This window comes from Hemibagrus wyckioides, linkage group LG04 (genome assembly GCF_019097595.1).
Source record: "Hemibagrus wyckioides isolate EC202008001 linkage group LG04, SWU_Hwy_1.0, whole genome shotgun sequence".
NCBI lineage: Eukaryota > Metazoa > Chordata > Actinopteri > Siluriformes > Bagridae > Hemibagrus > Hemibagrus wyckioides.
In genome coordinates, this window is record NC_080713.1 from 28741526 (window position 1) to 28757258 (window position 15733).

At 40.1% G+C, this 15733-nt stretch overlaps 1 protein-coding gene across 2 annotated transcripts in view; it reads left to right on the top strand.

Moving 5' to 3' along the window:
- Positions 1-4869: 4869 nt before the first annotated feature.
- The window catches only part of prtga (protogenin homolog a (Gallus gallus)), a 32005-nt gene continuing 21141 nt past the window's right edge, over positions 4870-15733 (top strand). For both annotated transcript variants that reach the window (XM_058388394.1, XM_058388395.1), the window contains exons 1-2: positions 4870-5003; positions 7310-7612. In XM_058388394.1, coding sequence (XP_058244377.1) covers positions 4943-5003; positions 7310-7612 — 364 coding nt within the window. In that variant the 5' untranslated portion in view covers positions 4870-4942. The remainder of the gene's footprint in view (positions 5004-7309; positions 7613-15733) is intronic.

Here is a 15733-nt window from a genome sequence, read left to right on the forward strand (position 1 = left end):
TTCACCCTTCCAGATTTTCCAATTAAGGAATCCGAGTTGAGGGAAATCTTTCCGAGTTACATCCGAGTTTTAGTTGACTGCTAACGATGAACACTCAGATGTAAAGATTTCCCTCCTTAATCGGAATCCTTAATCCTTAATCGGAAAATCCGGAAGGTGTTCTCAACCCTGAGTGTGTTGTAATGTTCTTGTGATGATCAACACCAGCATACTTTTATCTCCATATAGTTACGTTTAATGTTGTGTTCATTATCACTTCACAAGCTATAAACACTCGATCCCTCACCGAACTCCCTCTCTTTTTTTCTGTCTTGAAGTAAATAATACCAAAAAAAAAATGCAGCTTGTCTTGTTGCCATAGAAACAGTGTAAACTGGGCATCCACTCTTCTGGAAAATCATAAAGTTACAGCTTTACCTCAGACTATTACAAAACACTGACACTGGAGACTCCTTCCTTCCAGAAATCTTCACCATATCGACATTTACACCGCTAACGTTTTAATTGCGCATGCTTTAGAGACAGAACGTCAATACCGAGCTGCGTCCATGTCCAAGCTGCTCTTATAGAAAACTGATCAACATCTCCTGACCGATCAGAGCGGATAAATCAGCAGCGTTGTGGTTTAAGGTTGATTCATGCTGAAGGTTCTGATTTGTAAACTAAGGCAGGAAATACCTTTCGCTGGGTTAGTGCAGAGATTTTGACACAGCTAGCATGCGTGACTTTTCATGCTAACGTTAGCTGGGTAATTTAAATTCACAGCTAAGATGTTGAGAGGAGTTTGTGTTTTTGACCGAATATCGATGGTAAAACAGAAAAGTCGTGAATTAATTTGGTCCTTAATTCAGCGGTTCCCACAACAATCAAGTAGAAAAGCCCAGCTGGTGAAGAAAAATGTGTGTGTGTGTGTGTGTGTGTGTTTATATCAGCAAACTAACCCTTCTCCGAATCAGAGAATTGATAAGGGAGAGCTGGACAGCTGGACAGTACACAAAATTATTGATCCTCCCCTCTTCTCTGTATGGAGGAGGAGAGTGACCTGACCTCCCACCGGACCCTCGGACCCACGACACAAAAGCCCAGCTGTGAGGTCTGTTCAGCCAAACGGGAGGAAAACACCCTTTTCCCACACTCAGGCATGGAGATTATAGAGGTGTCATGTCGATAGCTGTAACTGAAATGAGGTTATATAGATCCTCAGTCGGTCTGCTCAGCCACCTCGTAATGATGAATATCGCAGCATGTTTGATCCCAGAGATTCTGGATAAGATTTATATTCGGGTGTCGGTCAGAAAATAATGGTCAAAACTGATCAATCTCTAAGCATGATACAAAAGAGTTGTTTGAATTCAGGCTCTGATGCACAGTACTGGTGCCTGGGACAACACTAGCGCAGTATCTGGTCACATTTGATGTATTTGACGATCCCCTGATGAAGGATTATATGTTCATAGGTTATAAAGAGCAGGCTAGTATCAGATCAGGATAAACTGGTACTCAGAGTTCTGATATTACTGAGATATGTGTCTGGGGAAATGTTCACTGAATACAGGTGAAAAAAAATCAGGTTTTAACCAAAATTTAGTTTTTCCTACCGCTAATAACCACATTCAACTGCAAAGATAAATGTTAAGAAAGTTTGTGTGATTTTCTAGCTAGGTAGTTAGTTAAGGTTTTTCTATCTAGTTAGTTAGTGTAGTTCTATGGTAGTTGGTTAGTATGATTTTTAGCTCGGTGGTTACTGTATTTTTCTAACTAGTTAGTTAGTGTAATTTTGTAGGGAGGTAGTTAGGTAGGGTTTTTCTAGCTAGGTAGTTAATGTGACTTTCTAGATAGGTTGTTGGTTAGGGTTTTTCTAACTTGCTAGTTAGTGTGATTTTCTAGCTAGGTAGTTAGTGTTATCTTCTAGCTAGGTAATTAGTGTGACTTTTCTAGCTAGATAGTTAGTGTGACTTTTCTAGCTAGGTAGTTAGTGTACTTCTTTGGCAGTTAGTGTAATTTTCTAGCTAGGTAGTTAGTTAGGGTTTCTCTAGCTAATTAGTCAGTGTACTTCTTTGGTAGTTAGTTAGTATGGTTTTCTAGCTACGTAGATAATGTAATTTTTCTAGCTAGTTAGCTAGTATGATTTTCTAGCTACGGAGCTGATGTGATTTGTTCAATGCCCATGATGCTCTTGCATGTCACATGTCACATCATCATCAAAACAGAGATTCAGAACAGAATACAATCTGAACAGTTTACACAAACAAATAAAAAGACATTTACAAGAAACTGACCAAAAAGAAGAGAAGTGAGTGAATGAATTATTTGTGATTATTTCCTCACAGATGTTAGTGTGAGCAGAGACCTGTGGAGTGAAGAGGTGAGAGTTTAAGCTCTGTGACTTTTAGGTCATTAGACAGACAGGTAATGAGACAGAGACTGAAGTGGGTGATGATGATGATGATGATGATGATGATGATGATGAAAATCAGAACTCGTTTTCACTCATTTAAACTTATAATTCTTGTCAGTTTTGTTGTTGTTCAGTGAGTAGATCAGGTTAGAAATATAGTTTTCAGTTTAAGTGCTAGAACTTTACTTTTGACAGAGATACAAACTAAAGAGAAACATTTATCAAGAGAGAGAGAGAAAGAGAGAGAGAGAGAGAGAGAGTTCATGAAAATCTGTAGTCTTCAGAAGTATGTATATTACAAAATATCCAGGTTTGCATATTAACATATACATGTTTCGGTCAGGGCAGTATAGGGTTTGAATCCCGGGTTCGAACAGACAGGGGCCTTTCTGTGTGGAGTTTGCATGTTCTTTCTGAGTGGGTTTACTCCAAGTACTCCGGTTTCCTCCCACAGTCCAAAAACATGTACATTAGGTTGATTGGTAATTCGAAATTGCCCATAGGAGAGAGTGTGAGTGTGTGTGGTTGTCTGTCTATATGTGGTCCTTTGATGGACTGGTGACCTGTCCAGGGTGTACCCCTGCCTTTCACCCAGTGTGTGCTGGGATAGGCTCCAGCAGATCCCCGTGACCCTAATTAGGAATAAAGCGGGTATAGACGATGGATGGATGGATGTTTTGGTCAAATGAATTGTTGATAAATTTTATAGAAGACACATCACTGCTTCACTCACTCCACAAAACAATTTTGCTCATCCTGTGACATCATAATTCTCAGGGTATAAATAAATCTGTTGTTTTGCCTCTAAACAAAAACAAACTGGATTTAAATGTGCACTAATTAGCTTAATAGTTTTGTGACTTATAATAATAACAATGAAGACTTAATGAGAGTTATAAATAAATGTTTAATGTACAACAACAGGTAAAATATACAGATAGATTTTGTTGTTGTTTTGTGTGTAAAAGGTCTAACCCCAACACCCCCAATATGGATTAAAGTGTTTAATTATTAACTTAAAAGATTTGTGACTTCAATATTCAGGTTTTTTCACAAGACTTTTAAATGTTTTACATAAACAGCTTGATGTACTGTAAAAATACAAAAAAACAATAGAAATGATTTCCTGAGGTGTTAAAAAAACCCATTTTAAATATGGATGTAAATACATAATTACTGTGGTAATAGATTCATGACAATTCAATAAAGCAACAGCTTGAGTTCACATATCACAAACAACATTATTATTATTATTATTATTATTATTCCCTGAATACAATTATAACTGCATTTTCCTGCAAAGATAAATGTTGTGTAAGTTTGTGTGGTTTTCTAGCTAGGTAGATAGTTAGGGATTTTATAGCTAGCTTGTGTGATTTTATAGCTAGGTAATTAGTTAAGGTTTTTCTATCTAGTTTGTGTGGATTTATAGCTAGGTAGTTAGGTAGTTAGGGGTTTTCTAGCTAGTTTGTGTGATTTTCTAGCTAGGTAGTTACTTAGGGATTTTTAAGCTGGGTATAGCTATTTAAGCTTTTTTCTAGCTAGTATTTGTGATTTTCTAGCTAGGTGGTTGGTTAGGTTATGTATTTTTTGGTAGTTAGTATGATTTTTTTAGCTAGGTAGTTAGTTAGGGTTTTTCTAGCTAGTTTGTGTGGTTTTCTAGCTAGGTAGTTAGTTAGGGGTTTTCTAGTTAGGTAGTTAGCATGACTTTCTTGCTATGTATTTAGTTAGGGTTTTTCCAGCTAGGTAGTTATTGTACTTGGTAGTGGCTTAGTATGATTTTCTAGCTAGGTAGTTAGTGTACTTTTTAGCTAAGTAGTTAGTTAGGGTTTTTCTAGCTAGTTTGTGTGATTTTACTAGTAGGTAGTTAGTGTACTTCTTTGGTAGTTTGGACTCTGGAGTCATAAAAACACAAAGAACTTTCATTTTCATTTGTTTTTTTATCGTTTTGTTTTTATCGTTAGTAAATATCTAACCTAAAACAGGGTTTAAACTTTAAATTACAATTTATGTCACTGATAGATTTGTAGTTTATTGCATTCATTGGATTTTGTTTTAAATATAAGGTTGGACTCATTGATTTTAAGCACAGTGTAATGTTTTATCACAAATAACATCATTTTTATTTGATATTTTCTTTGTTATTAAATGTCTCCTAAAGGACTGGATTGAAATGCTTAATTATTGCTTACTAATTAATCATTAATTAATGGTTAATGATTCATATTTGCACAAATAAACTTCTTAATTAATGTGTTTTTATTTCTTGATCAGTTACACGATTTTCTGAGAAGTTTTTAATTGGCGGGGCGTGTCGTTGCCAAGGTAACTGTACTCCGTGCTCTGATAGAGGGAGGGGGCCGGGAGAGGGGGGGGGGTCATGACACGGGCACGGAGGAGGGATCCATCCGCCGTAGAAACTAGTCCCCAGGCTCGATGGTCAGCAGCTCGCGCAGAGGGTCAGTGTGTCACAGAGAGAGAAGCGAGAAGGTTGTGTCAGCAGCCTGTGTAGAGTTAGCTAGCATGCACGAACAACTTCAGTAAATGGCGCGTTTTAAACGGATTTTATTTCATCCGCTGCTGTTCCTCGCAGTGTTTTTACCAGGTAAGAGATTCTTTAGCTGCTTTATCACATGGCAAGAAATGTCAACTTTAAACATTAAAATAAAGAATATATTTAACAGTTTGCACTGTAAAAAAGTTAATAAAAGCACAGTGGGTGTTGATAAAGATTCAGAAAAGATGTTTACTGTGCATAATTTGCACAATACAGATATATATACACGGTTTAATTGGTCGTCTGTAATATAACATTGTGCAATAGCGTCGCTTTAAAAGTAACCGTTTTGTCTGTTGGTGTTTGAATTAGATTTGAAGGGCGCGCGTGCTCAATTTCAATGACGTCACATCACATAAATATATCTATATAAAAAGTCCTCGAGCGCTGATTTTAATGTGAGCGCGCGCGCGGCGCACGTGCGCGACCCAAAACAACCGCTGTGCTAAAGTGTTAGCCTTTTTCTCCTCAGGCCGCTAGGTGTCTTATTAATTAATTAATTAAAAAAAATTAATTAATTAATAATTGATTGCCTCCCCCCTTTATTAACAAGGGTACAACGATCAAGTTGTTTCATCTTTCTATCTAAAATATTTGAGAAATCTTATTGTTTATTGTATTTTTATTTAGCTTTTTTTTTTTTTTTTTTTTTACCATAAAAAGCTAGTAACACATTCACTGAAACTGACATTGTTTCCTCAGATTCTGTTTTTTTTTCTTCATATAATTGATAATAAAATATCCAGAATAATATCCTGTCCAGAGTTTTTCTTCTAAGGTATCAAAACACCCAAATTTCGAGCAGACAACATATCAAAACCACACAAAAACACCTGAAATTAGCCCCTTTTGGGGCATTTTAATTGACAATTGCCCTCCTTCATGTAAAGATGTAGCAGAAATGACAGAAATGTTCTGCTGAAAATAATTAGTTTTCATTTTCTTGGCCCCTTAAAAACTTACCACCATCTACAGACTTGCTTTTCCATCTTCATTCTTTTCCTTCGACTCCCGTGCAAAGAAAACCACGTTAAGCTGTAGCATCACCAAGCTATATTCACAGAATATCTGATTTATACAGCAAATGATGACATACTTTATGTAATTTCCTTGAAATGAAAACTGAAATGTTTCCTTAAAATACCTACGTAACATGGACAAACCTCTTAGAAAAGGGATTTGGGGTGGCGTCTAGGTGGGCAAGACCTGTTTCAGGGGTGGCGGATGTGACACAATTATTGTTTTACAATCCTGGAAGACCTACTACACAAAATGTAGTGTGTAAATGTTTACTCATAAACTGTCATAATTGTAATAATTCTTTAATGAGAAGGTTTATTTAATGTTTACATTATTAAGTCTTCAAATTAGTAACTTTACGTCTTGTTCTCTCAGACATAAAGATACGTTTACGAGTACTTTTAAGATATAAAGCGTCAAAGGGACATGCTTTATATCTTTAGTATATGTATTTTCCTGGGGTATGTGCATGACACATTAGCTTTCAGAGAATTAGTTCTTAAGGTCCAGTTGTGTACCTATATGTTTTTAAGCCCGACATGCTAATGGTATGTAGGCAAACGTCCTAACATCTGCTCACAAAACTACAGCTGAAGATGGTGTCATATTGTGAAGGTCTCAGTGTGTTTGGGTCAGGATTCTCCCTAGTGTAGGATCAGTGGCTATCCGCATTACACGCAACGTGCATAATAAATCTTTTTAAGGAGGTATAGAGTCACTCTCCTCCCAGGTGCCTGACTTTAGGAGGCATGGATAACCGAATTAGATTAGTGTGAAGTGTGATCCACAAAGACATATGATCACTGAAACACAGCCAGGCCAGGGCTTCGGAGTTTATGATCCTTTCAGTCCCTTCAGTTATATTGAGTACAGTCTCTGTGAAGTTCTTGAATGTTTGTGATAGATAGATAGATAGATAGATAGATAGATAGATAGATAGATAGATAGATAGATAGATAGATAGATAGATAGATAGACAGAACTTTGTCATTGCCAAAGTACAGGTACATAGCAACAAAATGCCGTTTAACATCTAGCAGATACATCAAGTGACCGGATATTCACCTAATAGATATTATAAGTCAGGAATAAATGTAGTAGGTGTTAATGGTGAGGTTCTGCCAATCTAATCAAGGTAAAAAAGATCCTCCTGTATGCTTAATAAATCCCACTTATTTGAAAACCACAGCCTTACAATTTGTGTTCCTCTTCCATCATATTACATCATAAAGCTTTTCCTTCTATGCCCATGTTTCTCTGAACACTTGTTCTTCAGAATTAAAATCCAAGTCACTCATTCAGCAGTGTAACGCTCTCTCTATTTGTCTTTTCAGGTGTTTTGTGTTTTAGTGAGTTATTTTTCGTTAAGGAGCCCCGGGATGTGACGGTCCTGCGTAAGGATGTAGTGATTATGGACTGCCAGGCTCAGGGCGAGCTTCCAATCCGGATCCGTTGGCTAAAAAACGGATCTCCCGTCGTCGAGTCGGACCGCGTCTACCAACTTTCCAACGGATCGCTCTTCATCTCTGAGACCGAGAGCCGAAAAGGAGAGAAATCAGACGAAGGATTGTACCAGTGCCTTGCTCAGAACAAATACGGAGCTATACTGAGCCAGAAAGCTCGCCTGACTATCGCAAGTAAGTCTCTTGCTGTAGCGGCCCCGGGATGGCCCTCAGTGGCCCTTTCTGAAATCTTTGTAGTGTCAGTAATACCACATCAGGTCAGTCCAGATTTTCCTGAATCTCCAAACACACAGAGTTCGATTACACTTTTTAAAAATCCTTCGTTATCTCTGTCTCGTCTTTCTAGGGGTCAGATTTCACATGGAGATGAGTGTAGGATGAGTGCAAGAAGAGCTTCGGGTTTTGAGTTTCTGTTCAACAGAGAACCACTTTATCCTGATAAGTGTTTTGTTATGTTGAGGATCTGTGACTTGTACGCAAAATAGCTGAGGTGATTATCACTGTAATCCTTGTAGATTCACATTTACGAGTCTGATATTTACACTCTAAGATTTTGCCCACAGGCTGAAGCACAAGCACAGGTTAGTCTTAACCTCATTGGTTTGTTGTCGTGTGATAGGACAGAGCTGGCTGGGGGGTGGGAATGAGAAGTTGACCAAATTAATGAGAAATAATGTGAACTGACCAAAGACAGAGTAAATCTGTTTAAAAAATGTCTCAAATCTCACGATCGGCTAGCTCTGGTTGGCTAACCCCAGTCAAACCTCAGTGTGTGAGCCCTGCAGAATGTAGTCATTTTCTTCAAACGATAGACAGTCTTCATCACTTTACCCCCCCCCATGTTACCAAATTTATGTGAAAACTAAGTCTCTGTTAGTTCTGGTAATGCAGATAGAGCCAGCTCCTGGGTGGGGGTGGAAGAAGGGATGAGTTCAGCGCTGGAGGCCAGCGGTTTGAAAGCCAGGGTAGATCCTGAGGGAAAGCCTCCATTGGTGTGTAAATGAAGGCGGGCAGGTTTGAAAGGTTAGGAGCTGGGTTAGGAGCTATTCACCAGCTACAGCCTTTTAAGTCATCCTTCCTTGCTTTAAGGAGTGTGTGTGTGTGACAGAGTGGGGTGATGTGACATCATTCTCACAAAACTTATGAATGTGCTTTCCAGGGGCATTTATGCAAAGTGATGATGCACCATATAACGCTAATAACCGCATTTTCTTATAGCAGTTTAAGATATGTACAGAGTGGTTGAATTCTGCATTCTGATTGGTCAGAAGGTGTTGATTTCCTATAATAGCAGCATATGCACTCGTTCTAATACGTTATCGTTTCTATAGTAATGGTTCACAAGGACTGGTATTCCTCCACGACTCGCCACTTTATCTAGCAGTGATGGAAGGAGACTCCAGTGGAGTCGGCACGGTGCTGCGGTATAAGAGGAATAAAACACTTTGTGATGTGGAGCGAGAGTGTGTGTTGTTGCGTGTGTCCTTTCTTGGGTGTATGGCTTTCTTGAGTGATTCTCACACACACACACCCTCAGGCCCTGTTGGGGGTCGAAGCAGTAAAACAGGAGCAGTGAGACTCTGATGGTGTAACAGCTCAGAGAAGAGCGACAAATGTTCAAAAACAACAACGCAGCTCTCACCTCGCCTCAGTAGAGTACAGTAAAGCTTGACAGAGTACAGTGGAGAAGATGAGAGCAATTCCTCCGCTCTGGTCGAGGGATCCGGTTACCTGAGTGAGCTGCAGTTTATTAATGAGGCGTAGCTGCAGTAAAGACACTCAGTGCTGTTTACAGGCTTGTTTTAAAGGGACATTTAGAGCGAGGCCACTATCTTGCCTAGCGCTCGTAAAATTGACAGCTACCTGAGAAATGCTCATGAAGGTTCAAGACAAAGTTGGTGGCAGGAGATGGTAGAGATAATCGCTTAAATAGAAATTTTTTTTTTTCTCCCCCCCCCTCCGAGTGTCTTTGCCCCCGAATGCCTAACTTTATTGTGCTCCTGGAGTGAAAGGAGCTACTGGTCTCCATGCAATTGCTTTCTGCTCTGCTGCTCAGCAGAACAAATGAAAAGCCTTTCTCTCCACAGCCTTTTGTCCCCTAGCTGCCCCCCAACTGCCCTCAACTGCCCCCCTGACCACCATGGCTAAAGAAAAGCTCTTCTTTAAGGGGTATTTGTTTGGCCAGAGATGAGTGACCAAACCCGAGACATCTGGCCTTTATTCCTCAAAGGAAGAGCAATTATGCAAATGATACTGAGCCACGATGAAAGTTTAAAAAGTTCTCGGAATAGCAAAACTTAGATTAGAATCTAAGTTAGGATTAGAAAACGTCAGGACGCGACACGCCGATTAAACTTGGAGTTTTTACATCTTTTAGTCCTGGAAATTTGTCTGAATTTAAATAAATCAGTGTCAAGTGTGAATCTGGCCAGAGTTTGTGTTTCAAGTGCTGGTGGAATGTTGTAAGCAGGTTTGAGAGGTATAGGGGTGTGTGTGTGTGTGTGTGTGTGTGTGAGTGTGTGTGTAGGGGGTGTTAGGGGGACAGGAAGATTAATGGTTCCACATGTGTGGACCTTTTGGACCTTTTGCCCTCTGTCTTCTCACCTTCAGCCAAGAGAAATATCTGTCACCAGTGTGCTCTCTCTCTCACACACACACACACACTTCTGACCAGAGGTATCTTCTAAGAGCTGTTGCTTTTCTAGTAATTTAACAATCGGTAAAATGTATCAAAAATATAACAATAATAATGAAAATAATAATAAATCTCATTTGTTTGCATTAATGATTTAACAAATTATTTATTAATTTATTATTAACTTTTGCATATTTAACTCCCTAAAGAAGTTATTAAAGTTATAAGGATGTTTTATATATATTGATTAATTTAAAATGATTTTTTTTTACAAAAGTAAAAAATAAAAAAATCTGTCCTCATATGTCCTCAACTGCTGTATTTTACATTTTTTTTTACTTTAAATATTTATTAAAATAGAAAATTAGAAAATGTTTATTAAACATAAAACCTGTTACAAATTTTATGTATTAATTTACAATTATTTATTCATTTATAAATCATAGATAATAGATGTTAGTTTGGATTCTTATAAATCAGATTTAAAATATTTAAGCATTATTATTATTATTATTATTATATTTTTGAAACCTGTGCCTGCTATTACACTGGATTTCAGTATTATTATTTTTTTTAATAATTAATTTTTTTTTTCTTAATAATTTGTCACTTTATTAGATGCAAAATTTTCTGATTTAATGCCAAGGTCCTGACTCGTAATAAGTGTTTTATTTTAATGAAACCACCCTATGAGGAAGCGAGGCTCCTTCTGTACGTGTTGAATGAAAAGAGTCGAGTCAGGGGTCACATAGCTACATTATCCAAACATAGGCAGAGCTTTAGTTAAGACGGAGGAGCAGCACAAAGCGCTAGTCATGCCGTAAGATAAGCAACATGCCGCATTCCCCCGATTCTGATCTATACGTAAACCGTAGCTGCAGGGCTCGGATGTCACGCGCCGGACCTCTTTCTGAGGAATTCCAGCTTTTCTGTTGACTTCCTGAGGAAATGCTGTGCATCGGTGATGTAGTAGAGATACGAGCATTACTTCAGAGCTGAAACGAGGGTGCCAAAACTTTCAGTCACGCTTTAGGGGTGAAGCTTGAAACGTTCTTTTAGTTTAGAAACTCTTATCTGATGAATATATTGAGTAAAAAAAAGTACCGTGTGTGTGTGTGAGCACCAAGCCATGTTTAAGTCACACAGTGTAATAACAGGGATAAAGCCTGCACAGTTTGTTCTCTAGATGAAAAGTTTGACCAATTCCTAGTGGACAGGACCTCCAGGCTGCCCTCCACTTTATTTCCTTGCGTGCCGGACATGAAAGGTTTCCATGGTTTCCTCGGGGCAGCGGTCGGAAAGGTCGGAGGTCACCGCAAATTGCTCAAGGGGTTGTTATGCTGCGAGACAAGAGAGGGAGTAGAGGTAGAGGGGGTAAAGAGACACTAACCGAGGGGGAGAGAAAGACGCAGGAGCATGCTGGCTTGAGCTTCTCGCCCCTGAATGTCTTCCCTCAATCATTATTACATTACTGGGATTGATTCAGCAGTGTTTTAAACCTTAAATGAAGTTATTAGTCCATACTTTTAATAACTTCCAATACTTATAATTACCTTCAGTAATCTTCAACAGATGAAAAAGTATGTGAAAACATGCTCTGTGTGACAGATACACTATTCCATTCATTTAAAATTCCCTTTAAGGAGTAAATATAAACCTTTCGCTTCAGTTTAACTTTACTCTTTTGTACTTGATTTTATTCACACGTTTCTGTACTAACGTGACCTACAGCGTAGAGAACCACGCTAAGAATCCAATCTTCAACAATCCCTGAATACTGAGAGGGTCAGAGGGGCAGATCATGCTCTTGTCCCTGACTGTGGGTGTGCAAGCACACACCGAGTGATTTACGCAGATAAGGGTCCGAGAATTCTTCTGCCCTTTCTCTTACCCCCTCTCTCCCCCTGGCCCACCCCTTTTCCCGGCCATAAGGCTCAAGGCGAAAGGGTGTGTGTGTCGTTCGGGTCGGGGTCGAGCCTGCCATTGGCTGCAGAGAGAGGAGGCCCTTTGGACACTCGCTGGCCCACCGGTTGATTGATTTGTTGAGCTTCTCAGCACCGCATTCTTTCCCCTCCACCCAAGAGCTTTTTTTTCTTTTTTTCCTCCACCACTATATTTGTCTGAAGGAGAAAAAAGGAGGGATGGAGTAAATGAAGGGGTCATAAAGTGGCGCACCGGCATTAAGTCAGCGGGAGAAAGAGATGAAAAAGGTTTTCAGTGTGACATGGACGTGAAAAATCTTCACACTTTCACGCATGCGATCTGATCCAGGATCAGTGTTTTACGTTCCTCACAACACGATTCAAGCAGAAAATCCGTGACTATCCGGAGTGCACTTTTTTTCTCTCAGCACACACACTTTCTCTGTCTTACACACCAATCACGCTAATGAGGTGTCACAAGAGGAAGCGGTCAGCGCTGTCCGCTCCACTCACTCCGACTCAGGACACTGCACATCCCTGATCCATGCTGATCCCTGATCCATGCCACTGCTGATTCAGTTGCCCCATCCGGACATGGCGTCCTGGGGTTTACTATTTTTTCGGATTGGCTCTGTCGGTGTTCTTCTCCATCCTCCTCCTCCTCCTCTTCCACCAGATCATAGGCTCCTGCCAGACTCAGTGCCTGTATTTAATGTCTCACTAAACACATATTGCACCCTGTCAGTTTTTTTTTACCCTGACTGAGCGAACCCGGGATACTGAGTACTGGCCTGGATTTGTCCGAGGTCAGAGGTCATGGGGATGGTCAGAGGAAGGGGCAGATGGGCAGATCGCCATTGTGAGCAGCTGTGAAGGGAGCTATACAGTGGCACTTAGGGAAAGCAACATATTTATATGAAATTTATTGAAAGGGTTGAGTTTCTAGTTTCTGTTTATTTGGTTTCGAACATCCACAATAACGAAATTGTGTTTCATTTCCAGAACGTTCTATTCCACTTCAGTCGTGTTAAAACTAATGCAATATATTGTTTCAAAGCTCCCAAAGGACGCAGGAAACACACACACACAGTCTCTCTCACACACACACACACTGAACCCCTGCAGCTCAGCTTCAGCTCTCACTACAGCCTTTCTCCAACAATCAATAGACAGACAGCGCTGCCGTTTTCAGCCTTCAGAGAGAGAGAGAGAGTAAGAAAGAGGAGCAAAATAGAGAGAGAGAGAGAGAGAGAGAGAGAGCGATGGAGGAAGTAGTGAGAGTATTTCAGCTCTCAACTATACCAGTCTGCTCTGGGGTCTGTTTTGGGGTAATAACACTGAAAAACCATTCTCTCTCTCTGACACTCTCTCTCTCTCTCTGGCTCTATCTCTCGGACTCTCTCTGGCTCTCTCTCTCTCTGACTCTCTCCCTCTCTCTGATTCTCTCAATATTGATATTAGAAATGTTATTATCAGCCAGTACCCACCTGATACTGTTAATAAATAAATAAATAAATAAATAAAGTCAGTCCTAAGAAAAGAAGTCTTGATATCTTCATCACCACATCCCCGGGCTCTATCAGGATGAAACCCTGATCACAGACGAGCTGTTTGGCGGTTTATTCAGAGCTGAAACCCAAAACGAAACACCTCCTGCAGAGAGAGAGAGGCTGTGGGGTCGCCCTGCTCCACTTCTGCTTCATCCCGAGAGATTCCCTGCTGCTTAAAACACTAACACGGAGCAGCTGAGATTTACTGATCCGTTTATCTTAACATCCACAAAGCCCGGTTCTGCTCCCGGAACTTCACTCCTCCACAAGCTCCATGTGATCTTATCCGTATTAAAGGTGCAGTAGAGGCACAAATTACCTGGAAGAGTATGCAGAGTATGATTAAATAACTGTGAATTCCGGTCCGGAACGCTCGACTGTATCCGGATCTGGTCAATTTATTGGACCACTGTAGATTTGAGGGGCGGAGCTTCATGAACACGGGCAGAATTTGTAAACAATATTCACGAGCAAGTTTCACTGGAAACTAAACGATGATCCAGATGTCATGACATCACTTCATCTCCAATACTCTAATGCCTACGCAAGGGGTCAAAGGTCGACATGTACATATCTCGGCGCCGAGCAGCTCATCTTCCTGATCCTGGCTCCTTTAGAAAAAAAACCTATCATTTTAATTTACATTAAAAACAAGTCATTTATTTATTAACTCATGTAATTATTCCCAACTCATTTATCTCCAAAATGTGATGGATAGTGTTCTCTTTATCAGCTGCTGATGTCACCTCCATGGATTTGTGTGGAGGAATCATTGACCAGGGATTCTGTCAGTCAGGAGACTCAGGAAAAGGAAGTGGTGGTTATGGTGGTGGGGGTGGAGATGGGGGTGGGGGTGGTGGTGGTGATGGAGATGGTGGTGCAAGGAGGCACCGGTCCTAATGGCTAGTGGGGGTTTTATAGCTCTGGAACCTGATAAAGCTAAAAGTAGAAAACAGCTCTTAGGTAAATCTGTTTACACCAAATACTGCGTTCTCTATCTCTCTTTTTTTTTTTTACCAAATTACCTGTTTTTTATTTATTTAAGTTACGTTTTTTCATTAAAATTAAAAATTGTAGCTAAATGATGACACTCATAAACCGTAAAATGTTAATATAAATTGTACAATAAATAAAAAAATATTGATTTTAACTTTTCATTCTTAATTTATTTTTTTATTATTTCTCTTATATGCAAAAAATTTATTGGTTTTTACTTTTTAACATTATTACAAATGATGTCTGATAATATTGGATAATGCAAATATTTCTTAGAATGTTTTTCCAACATTTACACTCACTCTGGTTTAGATTAGAACACCTGTACACCTGTGAATTCCTACAGCTCCCTAATCAGCCAATCACGTGGCAGCAGCATAGTGTATACAATCGCACAGATACAGATCAGGAGCTTCAGTTCATCTTCACATCTAACATCAAAACAAAGAGAGAAAGTCTGATCTCTGGGATGGTAACCATGACCTGGTTGCTGGTTGTTGGTGCCAGATGATGGTTGGTGGTTAGTGGTTGCTGGTGCCAGATGATGGTTGCTGGTGCCAGATGATGGTTGGTGGTTAGTGGTTGCTGGTGCCAGATGATGGTTGCTGGTTGCTGGTGCCAGATGATGGTTGGTGGTTAGTGGTTGCTGGTGCCAGATGATGGTTGCTGGTTGCTGGTGCCAGATGATGGTTGGTGGTTAGTGGTTGCTGGTGCCAGATGATGGTTGCTGGTTGCTGGTGCCAGATGATGGTTGGTGGTTAGTGGTTGCTGGTGCCAGATGATGGTTGCTGGTTGTTGGTGCCAGATGCTGGTTGGTGGTTAGTGGTTGTTGGTTCCAGATGATGGTTGGTGGTTGCTGGTGCCAGATGATGGTTGCTGGTTGTTGGTGCCAGATGCTGGTTGGTGGTTAGTGGTTGTTGGTGCCAGATGATGGTTGGTGGTTGTTGGTGCCATATGCTGGTTGGTGGTTTGAGTATTTCAGAAGCTGCTGATCTCCTGCTGGGATTTTCCACACAAAGCAGTCTCTACAGTTTACACAGAATGGTGCAGAAAACAAAAAACATCCTGCTGATGAGAAGGATCAGAGGGAAAAATAGCCGGATCGATGGGATTTTAGCTGCCAGGAAGGATACGGTAACTGGTATAAGCACTCTTTACAGCCGCTGTGTGCAGAAAAGCTTTTTAGCATGCA